General features: G+C 37.5%; 1 protein-coding gene across 3 annotated transcripts in view; it reads right to left on the reverse strand.

Moving 5' to 3' along the window:
- Nucleotides 1-2,950: 2,950 nt before the first annotated feature.
- LOC121315855 (lebercilin-like) overlaps nt 2,951-19,710 on the reverse strand; it is a 31,490-nt gene continuing 14,730 nt past the window's right edge. Inside the window, exons 2-8 of one of the 3 annotated variants that reach the window (XM_041250356.1) lie at nt 13,395-13,930; nt 11,061-11,198; nt 9,110-9,206; nt 8,646-8,776; nt 7,758-7,841; nt 7,424-7,577; nt 2,951-4,139 (exon numbers count right to left, since the gene is read on the reverse strand). In XM_041250356.1, the coding sequence (XP_041106290.1) occupies nt 3,355-4,139; nt 7,424-7,577; nt 7,758-7,841; nt 8,646-8,776; nt 9,110-9,206; nt 11,061-11,198; nt 13,395-13,838 (1,833 nt within the window). In that variant the 5' untranslated portion in view covers nt 13,839-13,930 and the 3' untranslated portion in view covers nt 2,951-3,354. The remainder of the gene's footprint in view (nt 4,140-7,423; nt 7,578-7,757; nt 7,842-8,645; nt 8,777-9,109; nt 9,207-11,060; nt 11,199-13,394; nt 13,931-19,710) is intronic. The other 2 variants (XM_041250354.1, XM_041250355.1) reach the window with 2 other exon arrangements.

Below are 19,710 nucleotides of genomic sequence, written 5' to 3' on the forward strand. Positions count from 1 at the left end.
CACTGTCCCTTTCTTTGTGCGCGACAACTGGAAGCAGAGTTCAATCACGTAACAGATAGGAGTACAAGCAGCGTACAATCTACATGTAAACTCCTGGAGGACTGAAAGAGGTAATGTGGCAAGTGCCATTGTTCTCCTAATGGTGTGACGGCATCTGGAAATGCTTGGCACTGATGAATGAGCTTCAATCCCTTAAGTTTGCCCTATCCTGAAAAGGCGCTGATCGTATCACATCCAGTGAAACCATGCAATCCCAACAAGGAAGTGCAGACTTTATTTCCCAGTGTAGGAGACAGCACATGATACTGACAAGCTTAGTCCTGTTCTTTGTACCGCACCGCATGTACATGTCACAGTTGATTTTGCTAGTGAAGGCTAGGCACAGGATCAGCACATCTGTTTCCTTCACTACTAGTGTCACTGACTGCTGCATGTTGGGTGTGCAGGAGCAGACGTGTGTCTGCATCTTCGTGTGTGGCTCGTACCACGGGAAGAATGCTGACTACTTTGACTGATTTGCTCAGAAATGACATTGCTATACATGCATACAGTATGTTTATCGAGAGTAGTTTGAAGTAGCACCTAAAATGATCTTTTATTACTGAAATAAAGGAAATGACTCCATATCGGAACAAAAATCCTAATCGTTAGTTATGCTTAATCTCTGAAGATTTTAATAAAATGACTATAGCACCTTTCACACTGGCGTGTTCTACCCAGTTCGGAACCTACCCGGGTCAGGACCCAGTGTCATGCGGGTCGGCTACGTGATTTCAGACTGCTTTTCATAAAGTAGGGTTTTCCTGGGTGATAGACGTAAGTACACAATATGCGTATCAATGCCCCGGAAGCAGCTTGTTACGGATGCTTCCATCCAAGCTTCTCTGGATTGAACCGTTGATTGGAGCAAATGTTTTTTGTTTTTTTATCCCTGTTGCAATCTGGCTCATGGTATGTCTTAAGCAACAAAAATATGCTAAACAGAATAAACAAAAACGATCCTTGTGGAAGTGAAACCTTCACGCAGACGTGGTTGTTTGTTATTTCACCGGCTTAAGAACAGCCATCATGCATTTTGTCTTGCTTAACCCGGGTCAAAGCGTGTCAACCCACATCCTGAGGTGGGTCACTGGGACCTGGGTTAACCCTGGTATGACCCAGGTATGTGGTTTCACACTACGCTGGATTGTGACTGAGGTCCGGACCCGGGTAGAAGTGCTAGTGTGAAAGGGGCTTTAGTCATCATGAAGTGATGTGGCACTGGCATACAATACAAATTGCTAGTAAACAGAAGATGGGAAGAGAATACAAACACATGACTCCATTGCCACAAAAGACTAAATAAAACGCCAATTGTCAGACTATAGGTCAGCCAAAACATTACTAGCCAGAAACATGTTGTAATCATAAAGCATTTATTTAAAATCACACTCTTAGTCATGTTTAACTAAATTACATCCAATCTGAGAATACAAATATACATATATTCAGAAAAAATAAAAAACACAATAAATAAAATCTTCTAATTTAATGGAATGGTATTTAAAATCCACATTAAATCACATGAATTACAAAATGTGTGTTAAAAAAACAAAAAACAAAAAAAAAACCTGTTGAAGTTTTAATGGCATTTTAAAAATGGCCTTTGACCTTCCATCATGCCTTTTGGTAGAACTGGCAACTAACAAAGTTCTGTACCTACTTCATGGCAACCCATTGACATTTCTTGGAACCTGAATTACCAGTCAAACAAAACAAACAAATTCTTGAGCATGCATTTTAGTGTTTCCCCAAGTAAAATAAACCAATTTTGATATGAAAATAAACAACTTTTTAGTTATAAATTTCGTGAAATTGAACAAATCAGTTTCTCATATACTTACAAAGGTTGCTTACAAAGAAATGTCACACAATACACCAATTACAATGCATAACAATCAATCTCAAAACTTACAACAGCAAAGTTACTAAAACTAAAATTACAACCTTATCTTAAAACACCTATTCCATTATTTCTCTGTGTATTTTGACATTTAAAATAGATTATTCAACCAAAACATTTTAGGTTAGAAAACCTGGTTGGAAAAGGTTTATTCTGTTACTGGAATTTACTGCGTCGCTGTTCTCATTATAGCCTATCTGACAGGGTCTTTTTAGTTGTCTTTGATATCAGTTGTTGTTATTCTTACACATATTGCGCTCGTTTATTCTGTAATCATTTTCTGCACTGTAATTTTGAAGTCTGAAGATAAAACAGAAAATCTACATTTCCTATCCTCTGGTTTACAAAACTCAACAGAGGTTATGGGTCTTTTGTTAACAATATATTTGATTTTGCAGAAAGGCAGGGAAGCAATTTTAAGGCTTGGATTAAATTGTAATCAAAACTAGTATCAATAGTTTCCAAAATCAGCCTTCAATTACTTAATGAATCAGGTGTCAGTACAGTGAAAATGTAGATTACCATAATCTACGTTCACTTTACCTGGGATCATTTATTGTAGCAAATGCCCACGCAACTTTCATTAAAAAGAAGTTATTCATTATCCCAAGTGAAGTTTATGCAACAATTACCCAACCAGAAATGTAAAAGAAATGACCATACCAAGCTTAATCTAAATTGGGTTAGGATTATGTAATTAAAAGGGCAGCATAATAAAGGATATGTTTATGTAGCTGCATTAGGACTAAACTATTATTATTTTTATGCAATCATTTCATTGAAATTAAATATGAATTGCTAAAGTGGACAATATTTCCATTTTTGTTCATGTGGGACAATTTAGGCCACTAGCTTATAAAAGTCCACCTAACGGCATTAAGTGCTGACCAGTCAAATGGAAAACATAAAAGTCATAGCATTAAACATGTATCTTCAGCCAATGTAAAAAAAAAATGTTTATATATATATATATATATATATATATATATATATATATATATATATATATATATATATATATGATTAGTTTATGTCTTTTTTTAAATAGCCTGACTAATCCACACCTTCCTGTAGCAAAAAGTTCATCTTCAAAGGCATGACATCTATGCAATACTAATACAAAATACACATGATTTTGCAAATCCCTCCAATTTTCCAAAGATCCCCTAAATAAACAAATCTAAGTGCAAGTATAAACTACAAGCAACAAATGTTTCCAAAATATTGCCAGTTACATACACTGGCTGTCATACAACTGACACGTAAGATTCCTTCATAAGACATTTACTATATTTATATCTATAAATCAAGAAAAAAAAAAACCCTTCAACAATATATAAATACTTTCTAATTTACAGGGTGATTCTGAAATATATACAACCACAGAATGCTGTAAAATACAATGCATCTGTTTAAAGTATAACTTCTTCTATTTCATCCTCTAAAGAACTGATGGCCCTTACTGCAGGTCTGTCTGCTGCAACGTGTGGACGGCCCTTGTTGGAGCTCACTGTTTTGCCCTCGTTAAAGAATGGATAGTTATCTTTCTTCTTGGCTGGGCTGCTTTTCTCCCATGGGAGGGCTCCACCGGTGTTCTGAGAGGTCTTGCTTGCTGCAGGCATTTGCAAAATTTCTAAAGTAGAGATGTCAGCTTTGGCACTGGCACCAAACAACTGTTGCATCAGATCTGATTTCTTGTTATTCCCAAAAGCAGTGTCAATGTTGTCCTTGTCCTTCTCTTCAGGGCTTTCACTCTTTTTGCTTGAGAGCCCAGTCCTTCCAGAAGTCTTCCCAAAAGAAGGAGCGTAGCTGCCAAAGGTGAGGTCTTCACTGGAGTCCACGGTCTTGATGGCTCTGCGACCGGAAGAATCAGGCTTCTTGATGGAATCACTACTCCTGTGAGTTGGAACGCCATTGTTGAGGGTGTTCACTGATCCAGAGAAATTTAAGATGTTCTGTGTTTGGTCTGGCTGAGGGTGGGTGACCAGTTTGGTGCTGGAAAAATCTGAGAAGATACCGGGGCCCTGGGCCTCGAGGTCAACCTCCCGCATCCTGGCCAAGAGCAGGTCCTTCTTGCGCCGCTCTTCCTCCAGGCTCTGCTGGTCCTGATCCTTCAGCTTCCTCTCCCTCTCATCCTGCTGCTGCTGGTACAGTTCATTTTCTCTCCTCTTTCGTTCCCTTTCTTCCCTCTCCCACTCTATGGAACAGGCAGACAAAACAGACAGGGACTTTAGTGACATCAATGGGCCCAATTCACAAAGCTTTAACAGGTAATGACTATGAAACTGTATTTATTTATCATTTATTTATAATATACATAAACAAAAAAGCACCACTTCCACACTGGGTGATAACAAAAGCAGCAAAGAACAAAGCTAGACAAACACCATTTAAAAGCAGTTTATGACTATCGACATGCCAGGTCCAGTTGTCTTGTTCTACCTTTTATTGCAGTTTAGTGCGTTAAGGTACTCACTGTCAGACCAAGAACCTGTTTGCTCAGTTGGTTCAGGCTGAGTGTCTGTCAAACTGCTTTTACCTAAATTATTACCAGAAAAAAAAAAAAAAAACACTAGGGGGCACATCCAGGTTTTTTGTAATTTATTTAACAGGGTACCTTGTCATGGGCACATGATTTAGCATTAATGTTGTATGTCAAACTGTCAAAAGTAATGCAAGATGCAAAAAGAACAGGGCATAATTTAAACATAAAGCCCACTTTTGTTAATAATGTTCATCAACTTTAGCTTCAGGGAGGGGAATTTACGTTTTATGTTTGTGATCAAAAGTAAAATGACATTTACAGTGTACAATTTACAGTACGAGTTATGATGGTTTTTGAGTGTTTATCTGTGTGTTTTTAACAGAAAATAAATAATTAAAAGAAAGGATGCTTTGTGTATTCTGTTTTTAAAGCTGGAAACGATCCATCATATATTTTGCTTTTTTTTTTTTTTGCTAGCACTTTTTTTTAATGAGGACACGAGGCTTTGTCCCAGGGTGTCAGCATTAAAAGGATGAGTGTACCCTACACAACTCTAAAGGAAATCCTGGTATGCTAATAATGAACTTGGAAAATTATGAAAAAATCCAGGGCCCTAGGAAAATGCAGTTGCTTCTAGCAAATGTTGAAATAAATGCCATTTCATTTTTTATTTATCTATGCTATTTGAATAAAAAATATATAAAAACTATGGGAATATGTTATAAAAAAAAAGAAAGAAAATACTGTGATATAGACAACAATAAATACAGCAAAGTAATGTGTTTCTTTTAAACACTGCAAGGGGTTCTGCAACACTTTAACTCCTTCCCTAGACTTTAGGAAGTTGACCGGAAATACAACATTAAAGTGTCTGTGAGGCACGTTTGACAAATATTCTTCTAAACAGCTTCAAATAAATTGCCATTAAAAATGTAATTCACATTTAACATAGTGTGTGTGTGTTTTTCACATGGGAAAATCTAAGACCAACAAAATATATACAGCAATACATATTAGGTAAGATTTACTGGAATTATTTTGTCAGCACCATGCAATTTAATGTGTCTGTGTTGGTAAATCCTAATACTCACCTGTGGCAAAGTGCCCGCTCCTGTGTGTATTTTGTGTTGTATATGGTGTGTTAAATGTCGGTGTATAGTCATTGGTACATGGGAAATAAACGGGTCTGTGTAACACGAGTGTTTAAAATGTATATTTGTACTGAGGCACAAGGATTGCACAGCACTTCACGTGCAAGTAAAAAGTAATATGTGAGCATGGGGAATTGCACTTTATTAATTCATGTGCAGTTGTACCGCGACTCCAATTGAATGATTGATTAGCAATCGAGTCTCGGTACAGCTGCATAAAAGCAGCATGTTTTCACTCACTCGGGGTTGTGTGTTCGGTGAGTGGAGAACGGGATTGGAGATGGAGGTAATAATAATAATAATAATAATAATAATAATAATAATAATAATAATAATAATAATAGTTCAAAATGTCAGCTCACCGTGTTTGTTTAGTGTTAGTTCATTGTGTTTCATCTCTTTGTTTTGGCTACCAGTGCCGTGTCCTGGGTTTTGTTTGTCTTGCAACCTTTTATTTTCTGTCTGTCTGTTCATTATTAAATGCTGAGCGAGACCATTCGCTCAGTTTTACCAAATTCCACCTGTTGTTTATTTCCTGATTTCCTGGGTTTCTGGTCTGACGTCACCCACTACAGCCGACTTTGTGACATCACCATACTAACACTTCAGGCTACCCTGTGGTGTACTGTTGCCAGACTATACACTAGTACTGAGGTGGTCAAACCGTGGCTCTTGGGCAGTTCAAGTGCAGCTCTCGGTGAAATGCTGGATGATGCACACTTTGCAGCTCGAATGAACTGAAGAAAGTTTACGAGTCTATTATTTTTGTTCTTTATATTCATTCGTGTTAATTATTCTTCTCTGGCGTTCTCTCCTGTTTCTTTCAGCCTGCATGTTCACTGCAAGGATATTTTGTCACTTGTTGACTGTCGAAACCGCTCACTGGCACACGCATATTTTGATCACCATGTGAAAGCCGGATGTGCAGTTGAAAGTAAATTTCACATTTTTTTGTGGAGACAATAGCATTGAGCAAACCATCCAAGTGTAATAAACGAAAATATGAGGCTTCAAACCAGACTGGGAAAAAAAGTCTGCTTTCACTGAAAACAGCGGTAAAGCTGTGTCTCACCTGCATCAAATCATACACACTGTAGTCTGTACAAGGCGAGCAACCTCAAACACCATTATGAAACAAACTGCAGATGCTCCTTTCGGCGTTCAGTAAAGAAGCTGATGCAACGACTCAAGAACGTTTTGTATGGCAAGCATGGAATATCGCTCATATCAAATGTCCTTATTCAGATGAATAAATCTTTTTTATAAATTTGGAGTGTTGGCACTAGACTAGAGAATGGATGTTTAAAATGAATATTATATTTACATATATTATGTCTCGTTGTGAGCAGGTACTGTAATCCCTTTCAAAATAAATACAGTGCATTTGTCATCCACAAAGCTCTCAAAAGTATTTAATACACAAATATTCAAAACAACTTTTTACAAAAATGTGTATTTTTATGTGGTGGTGTTGGTGAAATCACGTCAGTTATTGTATCTTGCTTCATAATAACTGAATATTTTATTTAAAGTGCATAATATATACAGTATAAACAAAAATAATGGAAAAACACCAGTATGTATCATATACACTGTCTGTCTGACTTTATGGTCTTCTATATCCATATTATCGTGTGACATTACTATCACATATGATTGGCTGGTATTGAAAATGTTGTCTGAAGTGGGAGACATGTCGTCGGCATGTCCCCGGGATGTTGACCAGGGTGGTCACACGAGGCAACAAGCCAGAAACATCTGTCGTCTCCAAGTTGCCATCCACAAAAGTCACCTGTGTGACCAGGCCTTTAGACACACAACTGTAAAACAATGTAGTTTTCTCACCTTCCCTGAGCCTCCTGGCTTTCTCCTCCAGTGCATGCTGCTCCTGGTCCCTCCTCAGTTTCTCCTCTCTCTCCTTCTCCCGCTCCTGCCTCTCCTTATCCACTCGCAGACGCTCCGCTATCTCCCTCTTCTCCCGCTCCTTGTTATCTTGCTCCTGACAAACACAGAAAACACAACTTCTAAGCATCTTAAATAATGCCAAACAAATATGACTATGACCATTTTTTAAATCAGCATTGTAATTTAATAAAACTGCAAAGAAAAGCATTTTGGCATGTTATCATTTACCTTTTTTTGTCTTACTGATTTTTTCTAAGAGCAGGTAAACCCTAACCTTTATAATTTTGCATTGTGGTGTCTTTCTGACTGATGGACCAGAGACTCTTGCTCTGCCCTGTATTGCTTGATGGCTCATATCCTGTAACAGGAGGGAAGGAACATGTTATAGAACACACTTTTTTCTTACGAAACCAACAGTTCTCATGTCAGAGAACTAGAACTAAAAAGAAGCTCCTCATCGTCAAATACAGTAATACAACAGATCAACTGAGAAACGAACCAGTCAGAATGAATGTAAAAAAATATGAGGGGAAAGAAAAAAAAGAAAATGACTTAGATACTGTACCTTTTCTTTAAAATAAGGTAAATGATATCGATTAAATGAAACTTGTCACAACGTGTAATCACACAAAGGTATTCATGGATATAAATGCAAAAAGGAATGTTTGCTTTGTTTTACTTTAGTATGGTAATAAAAGCTTCATAATCCAACTTAAGAAACATTTTATTATTTGTTAACAATTATTTATTATACACATCGCAACCTTTCTAACCAACCAGATTGCTTGGTTGCCGTTGATTGTGCCACACTATACACTACTGGTTTTGATTTAAGGAGTATATAAAATGGAAATAGCTGACCCCCCCCCCATTACTATGACAACCATGCAGAAAAAAAATAAAAAGCAAAAACATGTAGATTTATTTAAGTATACGTGAATGAAAAGCAAACGAAAGCTAACAAAACATGTTATAAGATAATGGGTACAACAGTGAAGATTTGTTATTAAGAGCTGTGAACTTGGAGGTAAACATTCCAAATTAAAAAATAAGCAACCCAGCTTTATTTGAATTCAGAATGCTGACCTCCTTCTACACAACACTTAACAACGCATTTTCGCTACATCATTACGTAGGCAAACAAATAATAAAAGCAACTTGCCTTCACTGAAAAATAATCATCTTCTTCTGGATCTATTGTCCCATCAGTAATAGCAGCAGGTGGAGGAGGAAACTCAATGGCCAACAAGTTCTCATCAGTCTGCACTCCTTTGGTAGTGTTCCAGTTTGGTGCTGTATTTTAGAAAGACAATTTTATTTGTGCCTCTATTCACAAATACATTATATAGAAGAAGAAAAATAAACTTGTCAAGAATTATTTATTATTATTATTATTATTATTATTATTATTATTATTATTATTATTATTATTATTATTTATTTTTAAATGGTGTTGTTAGGAATGGTTCATCCGTCGATGGTCTGTGGAGCACAGTTATGGGTGGTGGCTTTGCTGCTGTGCAGCACAATATGTGCAAAGGACACTTCACTGACATTGTATACATTCCTGTTATAATATCGAAGACTACAAAACAACAAATACTGAGCTAAGCAATTTCACATTACCTGTCTTTCTTGGGGTGATGTCAGTGTCTTTCTTCGGAGATGGTTTCACCATTCGATTAGCATAGATGTTTTTTGAATCAAGTTCCCTTTCCTTTTCCTAGTTTAGAAGATGACAAATAGAAGACTACATAACTCTTAAAACAACTGTATTTTGGTACATTAAAAAAGTAGCTTGAAATGCCTTTTAATTTTTATTGTACCATGTTTATAATGTTTGCAATCATCCCGACAGTTCATTACTGCAATTAGTCAATTACTATATTCTGTGATAGGTCTATGTTAGGTGCTCTGACTATGGGCTAAATTCTCAAAGCTATTTATTCCTATTCATCACTAGCACATTTTTTGTCTGAAAGAAAAAAAAAAAACAACTAAACATAATTAGCATTTTTTAAAACAAATAGTAAACAATTTTTTGACAAAACCACAAGTCCCTAAATTAAATGTCCGAGTTGCTTATTTCTGGGTTGGCATCTTTATTGGGTAAGCTTCTACTGTCTGAAAAGATCATGCTAATGAAAAGTTGGAGTAAAATGGGTTTTTTTGAGAATCTAGCCCTATGAGTTCAGAAGTTGTTCTTCAGTTCCAGTTATCTGCCAAAAACATTTTTGTAATGTAGGTTACATCAGTCAAGTATCTTCATATTGGCGCAGAGAAGCATATTGCCAGCAAAACAAAGAGTAAGACACTTTGGCTGATCTAAGTTATCTATTGCTGGCAAACAGAACTGGAGAGTAGCCCCTTAACACAGAAAAATGTAAGAGACAGCAAAATAATACAACTTAATCTACTTATTCTAAATTATTATTGAATCTACCAATAGATGAGAAAGCTTAAAACAAAACAAACAACTTCAGCCGTAAAGTCGGATTTTACTGGTCACTATAAATGTGGCGTATGTAAAGAATGATGTTCACATGGTGTTCTGCACCCACTATCAAAATTATTAATCCATTAAAACTATACTGAAATGCATTCAAATGAAGAAAAGAGCATGGAATTGGGTGAGATGTGGATACTGCGGGTGCAAATATTATAATATGATGTGATTTTACCTTGCACTTAGGCAACTGCTGACCCTCCAAAAACTTTACACCTCTTCTTACAAGGTGCAAACCATTGTAGAAGTGAGTAACTACGAGCTGTATAAAAAAGCACACACCTGCAGAAACCTGTCATTGGCTTCAGGATGGCTGCTGTGGTTCACTTTCTGATGCAGCGACACTTGACTCTTGCTGAGAGGCAGGAACACATTCGAGGAGAAGGGCAAGACGAAGAAGACCCTGCATATTCAATCCCAGGGTCACTTTGTTTGGGATGCGGTGCTATAGCGCTATTGTCTCACTCCGCAGGTCATCCTAGACCTAACAGCTCAAGTGAGGGATGAGCTAGACCCCAGCACCAATCTAGGGACTACTATCCCTGCACATGTCAAAGTGCTGTGTTCTCTGCACTACTTAGCCTCTGGTTCTTATCAGACCACAGTTGGAATGCCTGAAGGGATAGCCAGTGCTAGGCAAATTTCTGAATGTCATGTTAAAAAGGGCAGGTCAATACATATAATTTCCTAAGGATACTAGCATAACTGATGTTGGCTGAGGCTTTTCCAAACAACTCAGTTTCATGCTAAGCGAAAAAAAAAAAAGAGGATTTTGCTACCCTTCCTTTGACATTTTTTTGGTTTGTATTTTCATGCTCCACAAACGTCATATAGCGACTACAGCTCTCTATACTCCTAACTCTGCAAGTGTGGCCGCTTAATAGACTGATGCGCTTATTGAGACCCTCATTATCATAATTGTGGATCATTATTTGTGTGTGTTGAGTAATTTGCATTGCTCTTACGCTTAGGTAGGGCGAAGTGCAAAATAATTGCCAGGCCACAATGTAATTTGAATTTTGCACCCGCAATTATTTGCACAGGGCCTATACTTAGATCACCCCCTATTACCTTGAGTTTGTGGTTGAGTCGCTCCAGTTCGTCCCGCATGTTTTTGACCTCCTCCTGAGCGTCGTGTGCTTTCTTCCTCTCTGCTGCAAGTTGCCTCTGAAAACTACTGTTACACAACTCCAGGTTTTTCTCCAGATCCTGACAATTAACACAGAAGAACGTATAAAATGGTGCAGACTGGGAACTAGGAGCTTTAACACTAGAAGGACCGCGGCGATCATTTTGGCGATTTTTGGTTTTAAAATGTAATTTTCTCCAGTCGTGTAACACATATGGTGCTGCGCGTTTATGTACCTTTCTGAGCGTATGTATTAAATATTCTCACAAAGCATGAAACATGGGAGTGCAGAAATAAAGGAGATGTATTACATTATACCTAAAAGCCCCAGGAGCAGTCATATTGACGGCCACACAGAAAACAATTGTATTTTGATTATACAGAATGGTATTCAACTTTACTATTTGTATTTACCAGTCCATAATGTGTTTAGCTGTAATCAGATTAGTCTCTACTCTCTGTCTGAGTGAATGACGACAGTCTATTGTTTTCAATCAGCCTTTTGAAGGCTGGTGCCTGCTTGGCAGGTGTGCTGGTCTGGTCAGTCGATTAGCATAGGGACTGGTGAAAATAAATACCAGAGACTGTGGAGTTTTACTACGCAACAAAATATGGAGTTGATGTTTTGGATCAGATGGCATGGAAGTATTCTGTGAACGCTGGCTCCCGACAGTGGTCTGTTCAGGTGTTTTACAATGTATTGAACCTAGCAGCCATCAACTCCTGGGTACTTTACAAAGAATGCACGCAGAAGAACTTAAAAAGAATATATTTTACAGTTAGCACAGGAACTTCACAAGAGGTATTTGGAACAGAGGGAGACTGCCAAGTGTGTACCCACAGCTGAAGCTGGCAACCCCGTTGAGAGCCACAAGAGACGCCAATGCCAAGTTGGCAAGTGCAATAAAAATAAAACTTCGGACAGCTGTGCCCTGTGCAGAAAGGCGATGTGGAGAAGCGCATTATCTGTGTTGATTGTGAACAGTCTGACTCAAGGGAAAGGAATACCCTTTTGTCGAAAAAAAGAAAAATAATTTTTTTTTTATAACTTCTTGTGCTGTTTGCGTCTGTAAAATGTTTTTTTTTCTAAATTTATTTATCTGCGTTGTTCAGTTCCTTTTGCTCATCTGATAAACTGATTGCTGTTGAAAAGTAAAAAATGTATTGCTATCGTTTCAGTGTTTTCTTGTTTTGATTTGTAAAATAAATGTTCATATATATATATATATATGCATGCGCGCGCTCCGGTTATTCAGATGTTCGTGGCGTACTTAACAAAAAAAAAAAAAGAATTACATCCGACTGTTTCTCCTTTAATTATACTATTTACAGTGTTTTGAATACAGCTGTCAGAAAGACTGCTGCTGGGCTTCTAGGTATATGAGTATATCTCCGGTCCTTCTAGTGTTAAACTGTGACTGACTTCCTGGGGCAGTAGTTCTATACAAACATAGTTTTTCAATGATTGGATAGTGATGTCTACAGTTTTGTTTATTGCCATGAAGTTGTTTTGTCACTGATTAATTCAGTGAATCTATACTACTGGTGCATCAGGTTTCATACCAGATGTAGTATGATTGGTCAACTCAGTAAATCATGTCTTAACTACGTTCTCCTTCGGTTATACTTTGGTTTGTTGTTAAAACCACTTAATTATGTACCAAATAAGCAAGAATGTACTGAAAAACTGAAGTTATAAACTACCTTAGACTAAAACATGCAAGAAATACGCATTAGTCTAGAAACTGGACTACAAAAAGTCCAATAACCACAATTTAGTAACAAAAGTACAGTCTAAAGAAATAGACTAATATACAGTATCTGCGAGTGACAGACTGGCAAGAGATTTACCCAAGAGGTTCTGCTGATATCAATAGAATAGAGAGAGTGAAGCTCAAGTGGTTTATAAATGTCAACATAAATATTTTTTATAATAAACCCTAAGCCCTGAATGGGACGAGTGGTTTATGTAAGGGCATCCTCTCATTCTAGATATACCCATGCTTGTGGTATACATCTTGACAAAACATGCTAATGACATTCTGTAGCACAAACTGATAATGATAGGATCAAAACATTGTGTGTCTGTCCATATATTATTTGTATTAAAAATTAAAAAAAAAAAAAACACCTCTTGGGAGACTAATCAGGACAAAGTGACTGAACCTTTTTCTCCTTTTTGTTACAAATGTGCATGGATTTCAGACATGGAGCTTTAAAAGCAGGGTTAATGAGGATCCCAGACCTAACTGCTGTCACATTCAGGAGTTCATTACCTTAACCCTCCTGTCGTTGTATTCCAGTCGGGTCTCAGCCTGAGACAATTTCCGGGCCAGTACATCCCGCTCTGCTAGCTGCTTGTCTTCTGCCAGCTTGCGAAGTTTCTGCAGGGAGGACTTGGTGCGAAACAGCTCCTCCTCTGAATCCCTGAGCCGCCTCTCAGTGGTGCGCTCCTTCTCCTGCGACTTGCGCAGCCGCTCCCTCAGTGTGCGCACTTCGTTATTGTGGCTAGATATGAGCTGAGCAATCTCGCTCTCAGTGTCCTCAAACTTGTTGAGAGCCTTCTCCTGCCGGTGCTGCAGCAGACGCAGCGCCTTGTTCTCCTTCTGCAGCTCCTCCAAGCGCAGCTGCTGCTCCGACATCTCGTTCTTCAGTTCATTTATCTTCAGAAGCCGTGCAGACAGCATGCGTTTAGTCACAAGGGCCAGGCCCTTGGGCATAGGCTCCTTGTTCAGGCTCTGGGAGCGGAAATCCCACTTCTGTGGCCCCCTGGTTTTGTTTGTGAGGTTTCTTGCGCCTTTCTTACTCTGTTCTGCAGAGGTAGAACGGATAGCAAAGGGTGGTGTCAGCTGGACAACAGGATGGTTAAATACACTGTATTTCTACAAGGTTGTTGAGGGTATTACAATACACAGATATCCTTTCTCAACTTTTTCAATTTTAATGAAGGCACTATTCTTAAACCTTCTATAAAGTACCAAACTGCCTATTTGATTTGTGCGCACACACACACACACACACACACACACACACACACAATAGTTTTTTTTTCATTTTTTGATCATATCTAGTGAATTTTATCCAAATATAAATGATACGTTTATTTTTATGCTCAAATATAAGTGATAAGTTTCTTTTGATGCTCAGTGTGGCATATATATATATATATATATATATATATATATATATATATATATATATATATATATATACACACACACACACACACACACACACACACACACAGTGCCTTGCAAAAGTATTCAGACCCCTGACCAATTCTCTCATATTACCGAATTACAAATGGTACATTAAAATTTCGTTCTGTTCGATATTTTTTTTTTTTAAAACGCTTAAACTCAAAATCAATTATTGTAAGGTGACATTGGTTTTATGTTGGGAAATATTTTTAAGAAAAATAAAAAACTGAAATATCTTGCTTGCTTAAGTATTCAACCCCCACACATTAATATTTGGTAGAGCCACCTTTCACTGCAATAACAGCTTTAAGTCTTTTGGGGTATGTACCAGCTATTTTCAAATAGTACCACAGATTCTCAATGGGATTGAGATCAGGACTTTGACTGGGCCACTGTAGGACATTCACTTTTTTGTTCTTGAGCCACTCCAATGTTGCTTTGGTCTTGTGCTTGGGATCATTGTCCTGCTGAAAGGAGAATTTCCTCCCAAGCTTCAGTTTTTTAGCAGACTGAAGCAGATTCTCTTGCAGTATTTTCCTGTATTTTGCTCCATCCATTCTTCCTTCAATTGTAACAAGATGCTTAGTCCCTGCTGATGAGAAGCATCCCCACAGCATGATGCTGCCACCGCCACACTTCACTGTAGGGATGGTGTGTCTTGAGGCATGGGCAGTGTTAGGTTTGCGCCACACATAGCGCTTTGAGTTTTGGCCAAAAAGCTCTATCTTGGTCTCATCTGACCACAAAACCTTTTCCCACATCGCAGCTGGGTCACTCTCATGCTTTCTGGCAAACTCCAGACGTGCTTTCAGATGGTACTTTTTGAGTAACGGCTTCTTTCTTGCCACCCTCCCATACAGACCAGTGTTATGCAGAGCTCTTGATATGGTTGACTGGTGCACCATTACTCCACTCCCCGCCACTGAACTCTGTAGCTCCTTCAAAGTGATTGTTGGCCTCTCTGTGGCTTCACTCACAAGTCTCCTTCTTGTTTGAGCGCTGAGTTTTGAGGGACGGCCTTTTCTTTGCAGTGCCTAGGTGGTGTGATGCAGCTTCCACTTCCTGATTATTGATCCAACTGTGCTCACTGGGATATCCAAACACTTGGATATTATTTTGTACCCTTTCCCTAATCCTATGCATTTGTATTACTTTATCTCTAACTTCTGTAGAATGCTCTTTGGTCTTCATTTTCCTTCAGATTCACAGCCTTACCAATGATCCTTCAACAGTGGGGTTTTTATCCAGAAAATGTGACAGCAACTTTAATGGTTCACAGGTGGAGGCCAATGGTAAGGTAATTGTGTCCTCGTTAGGGCAATTTCTTTCATCGGCGCAAACTGGGAGCTTTCACAGCACAGGGGTTGAATACTTATGCAAGCAAGATATTTCAGTTTTTTTATTTTTCTTAAAAATATTTCCCAACATAAAACCAATGTCACCTTACTTTAATTGATTCTGAGTTTCAGTGTTTAAAAATAAAATATCAAACAGAACGAAATTTCAGTGTACCATTTGTAATTCGGTAATATGAGAGAATTGGTCAGGGGTCTGAATACTTTTGCAAGGCACTGTGTGTGTGTGTGTGTGTGTGTATATATATATATATATATAGATATATAATATATATATATATATATCTGAAAAGCTGGGATATCACTGGCTGAAAAGTCAACAAGATAAGGAACATTTGTAACAGAATATGCAGTGCAGCATGAACTCAAATCACAACAGTTAAGGTTATTAGGGAAGTGTGGCTACCATTAAAACAAGAAGAGCAAATGCAATTTAAATCAAAGAAATGTAATATCTGTACAAATAACAATGTGTCACGTTAGTAGAACCATAATGCACGTAGTTGTTGTTAGAGGGTCAGGAACTTGAGCTCTACCGAGCTTCTCAAATCAATATTAAATTAATGGTACTTTTTGCATTCATTATGCACCCGCATGCATACAGATGCATTACACTACCACTGGATCCCCAGATTTGTTTCAGTGAGAAATTAGGTCAGACTTCTAAAAATAGCCAGCTATCCTAGCAAGGATGTAAAAACTGGCTCAGCGCCTTTTGTATTAGTCCTTAGAGCATCTGTTATTATAAAACAGCAGCAAGACTAGTGGTGCTGTTATTTGCATGTTATTGCACTTGCAGGGAATTATACAAAGTCTTAGATCTAATATATGTTCTTAAAGAAACTGTATCTTGTAATCTACTAATATAGCTCTATAATGGAGAAAACAAGTGAAGGACATTGTAAATGACAATACATGAGGGTTGAAGGAATAATCTGTATTAACAAATCCATATATTTATCCATTTTAATATATATGGGGTCAGAATACATTTATTTTGAATGGGGGGGGAATTCATAAATTTGGTACCAAAAGAGACTTTTGGATAGAGGAGTATTACTGTCAAAACAGTTTACTAAATTGATTTGGAAATTAACTTAGATATGGTTTACCAAATTTGGAAAAGACAAGGAAAGTGGCCTTTTACAAATTACTTTGTATTGAAACATTTGTACATATAAAATTTTATATATATGTTAATATAAGTTAATACGTTTTTTTGGTGATACCTTTTAATACGTTAAATGTACAAAGATACAAAATGTATCACAAAAAACCCTGTTTTACTTCTTGTACATTGTGACCAGACATCCCTGTTTTCCATCAAAGGTCCCGGTGTCTCAACATTTTGCTAAAAATCTTTAAAAGGTTAGGCTTTTAGCCACTTGATGTAGCGCGACACACTCTAAATCCCCTTTGACAAAATAACGTAAACAACCACTTTTAGTTTATGGCACCTGCAGCGAAAGCAAAATAAAATATAAAATAAAATAAAACAAGGTACAGTAGTGGTTCCCAACCTGTTGTCCACGGACTCCAAGTGGTCCGCAAACAGCTCCCAAAACTCGCTTATGCAGTTCTAAGCAACACAAAGAGCTTGTGAGCATGTGAACACAATCATAATGAAGTGTCATTCTGGGCCTGTGATTTGGTAAACATGATAAACACACTTCACTGCGCCCTTACCCGATCCATGTTCTAACAAGGCTTTCCAACACAGTTGATACAGTAGGTGGGTTCACTTCAGACAGTATGAATATATTCCCCTTTAAGAGAGGCGGGCTGTCTGCGTATGTCAGTCAGCTGTGTGTAGCAGTGACGTTTCAATACACCAGACGAGAAAGCTTTTTTTTTTGTGCAATGTGTTATTATGATGGAGTGCACGCTTTGAGATATTGGCAGGGTGGTGTTGTAGCTTTTAAATGCATTTGAATTAAACAAAGCAAGCAATGCTTACAGGAACAAACCAAGCTGCTTATCAGCTGCTGGCAATATCAAGAAAGAGCGCAAAGTAACGTGACAGAGATATTAAGAAAGCAGAACTAGGGAGGCAGGGACTTCCAGAGCTAAAGAAAGAAGCCATCAGTTGCAGGTTACTCTACATTTACCGTTTGTTTTGTATGTGTGTGTGTATATATATATATATATATTTGTGTGTGTGTGTGTGTGTATATATATATATATATATATATATATATATATATATATATATATATATATATATATATTTGCATGGAGAAAGCTTATAGCAAACCGCAGAGCAACACTGTGTATTTCTAGCCTAATTAATATCATTTACGTTACCATGATTAAATCAGCTTGCGTGTTGTTTTTGTTCACTAACCTATTTATGGATGTGCAAATGATTTTTCTATAGAAGTTTGCAAATCTGACTATTTCCCATATCTGCCAATAACCCAGTCCACAGGGGGTTGGATATGGAATTGTATGAAGGTTAATAAGTAAATGTAAACTAAAAAAATGAATGTGAAACTTATTAAAATCATATATTTCAAAGTACTTGCCGTGAATATCCTTTCTTTCCCACCTGTCTCTTAATGCCAGAGTTCCGGACAGAGATGCGCAAGGCAGTAATAATTAATAATATTGACACATTGTAGCCTACTCAATTTCTAGCATTTAGATTTATACTTCGTAAACAGTATCTTTGTTTTTTTTTTTTATATTGTAATCTGAAGTAGTGTTTATTGACTGTTGACGATTGTGAGATTACACATGTAATAAAGAGGAAACATCTTAAACACAACTTTGCAATGTAGGTAACGACAACAAAACATAAATCCATCTTATTTTCAAGCTTTTTGTAACATACAAAGCCTATAAAATTAAAATAACAACATGCCAAAAACAAATTTGGATAAATAAATAGAATTACACTAACCATGGCAACCTACATTTATTTTTATCTACTTATATGGAAACAGCAACAAAAAGACAGAGGGAGAAAAATTACAGAGATTTTGAAAAAAATCTTCTTGTAGAAATTATCAGGCAGTTTAAAGAGACTACAGAGGACAGACACCATGACGTGGGAAATGAACAGAGAAAGAAAAAAGCACAGGCAGAAATAGAGAAGCAGTTTAATGTGGAGGAGAGGGTTACAAGGTCGGTAAAACAGCTACAGGTTGCATAGAACGAACTGAAGCAAAAGACAAAAAAGAAATACCAAAAGAAAGCAGAGAGAAAAAACAGAACTGGAGGCAGACCTGTAGAAAGACAGAGCTATCCCGTCACTCACAATTAAAGAGATTACACCCCAAAACTTTGCCTATATTAAAGAGGTACCAGATAGCGATATGAGGCAGGAAGAAATAACAGCATGCTCATCTCCAGAATCACTGTCAGTTTTTTTTTTTTCTTTATTGAAATACCTGAACACAATTACAAGTGTAATCTTTATTAACACATTTTAAAACAGCTAAGATTATACAAATTGTGTGTGTGTGGTTTTTTTTTTTTTTTTTTTTTTGGGGGGGGGGGGGTTATAGTTCAAGACCAATGAACTGTTCAGGATCCAGTAGGCACTGACACTACTGAAAACTGCACATACATGAACATCCTCATCAGCTTCCTGGAGTTTCTCTTCTTCCCACTCCTCTTCTCCTGCTAGTTTTGACATGCTGTGCAGAACTACAACTACCACAATTATTATGTACATTATTATTTATGAATCTTAAAACAATTTCCAAGGCAGGCAAATCTTCTTTTCAATATTCCGAACAACTTCTCTATCACTGATCTTGTCTTACACTGTGTTACATTGTAGCGATATTCAGCTCTGCTCTGTGGGTTTAGAAGGGGAGTGATAAGAATGGGGTACAGGCATACCCATTGTCCCCAAGTCGAACTCCAGCAATTTCACCAGCTTCAAATCTCCAGTATAGGGAGCTGTTTTGCCATATCCTAGAGTCATGAGTGGATCCTGGCCATCTGGCAACAATATCAAGTACTTTCATATCTGGGCCACCAACTAGCTGCACATGCACAGAGAAATACCCCTTTCTGTTGCTGCATAG

This window comes from Polyodon spathula, chromosome 5 (genome assembly GCF_017654505.1).
Source record: "Polyodon spathula isolate WHYD16114869_AA chromosome 5, ASM1765450v1, whole genome shotgun sequence".
Classification (NCBI taxonomy): Eukaryota; Metazoa; Chordata; class Actinopteri; order Acipenseriformes; family Polyodontidae; genus Polyodon; species Polyodon spathula.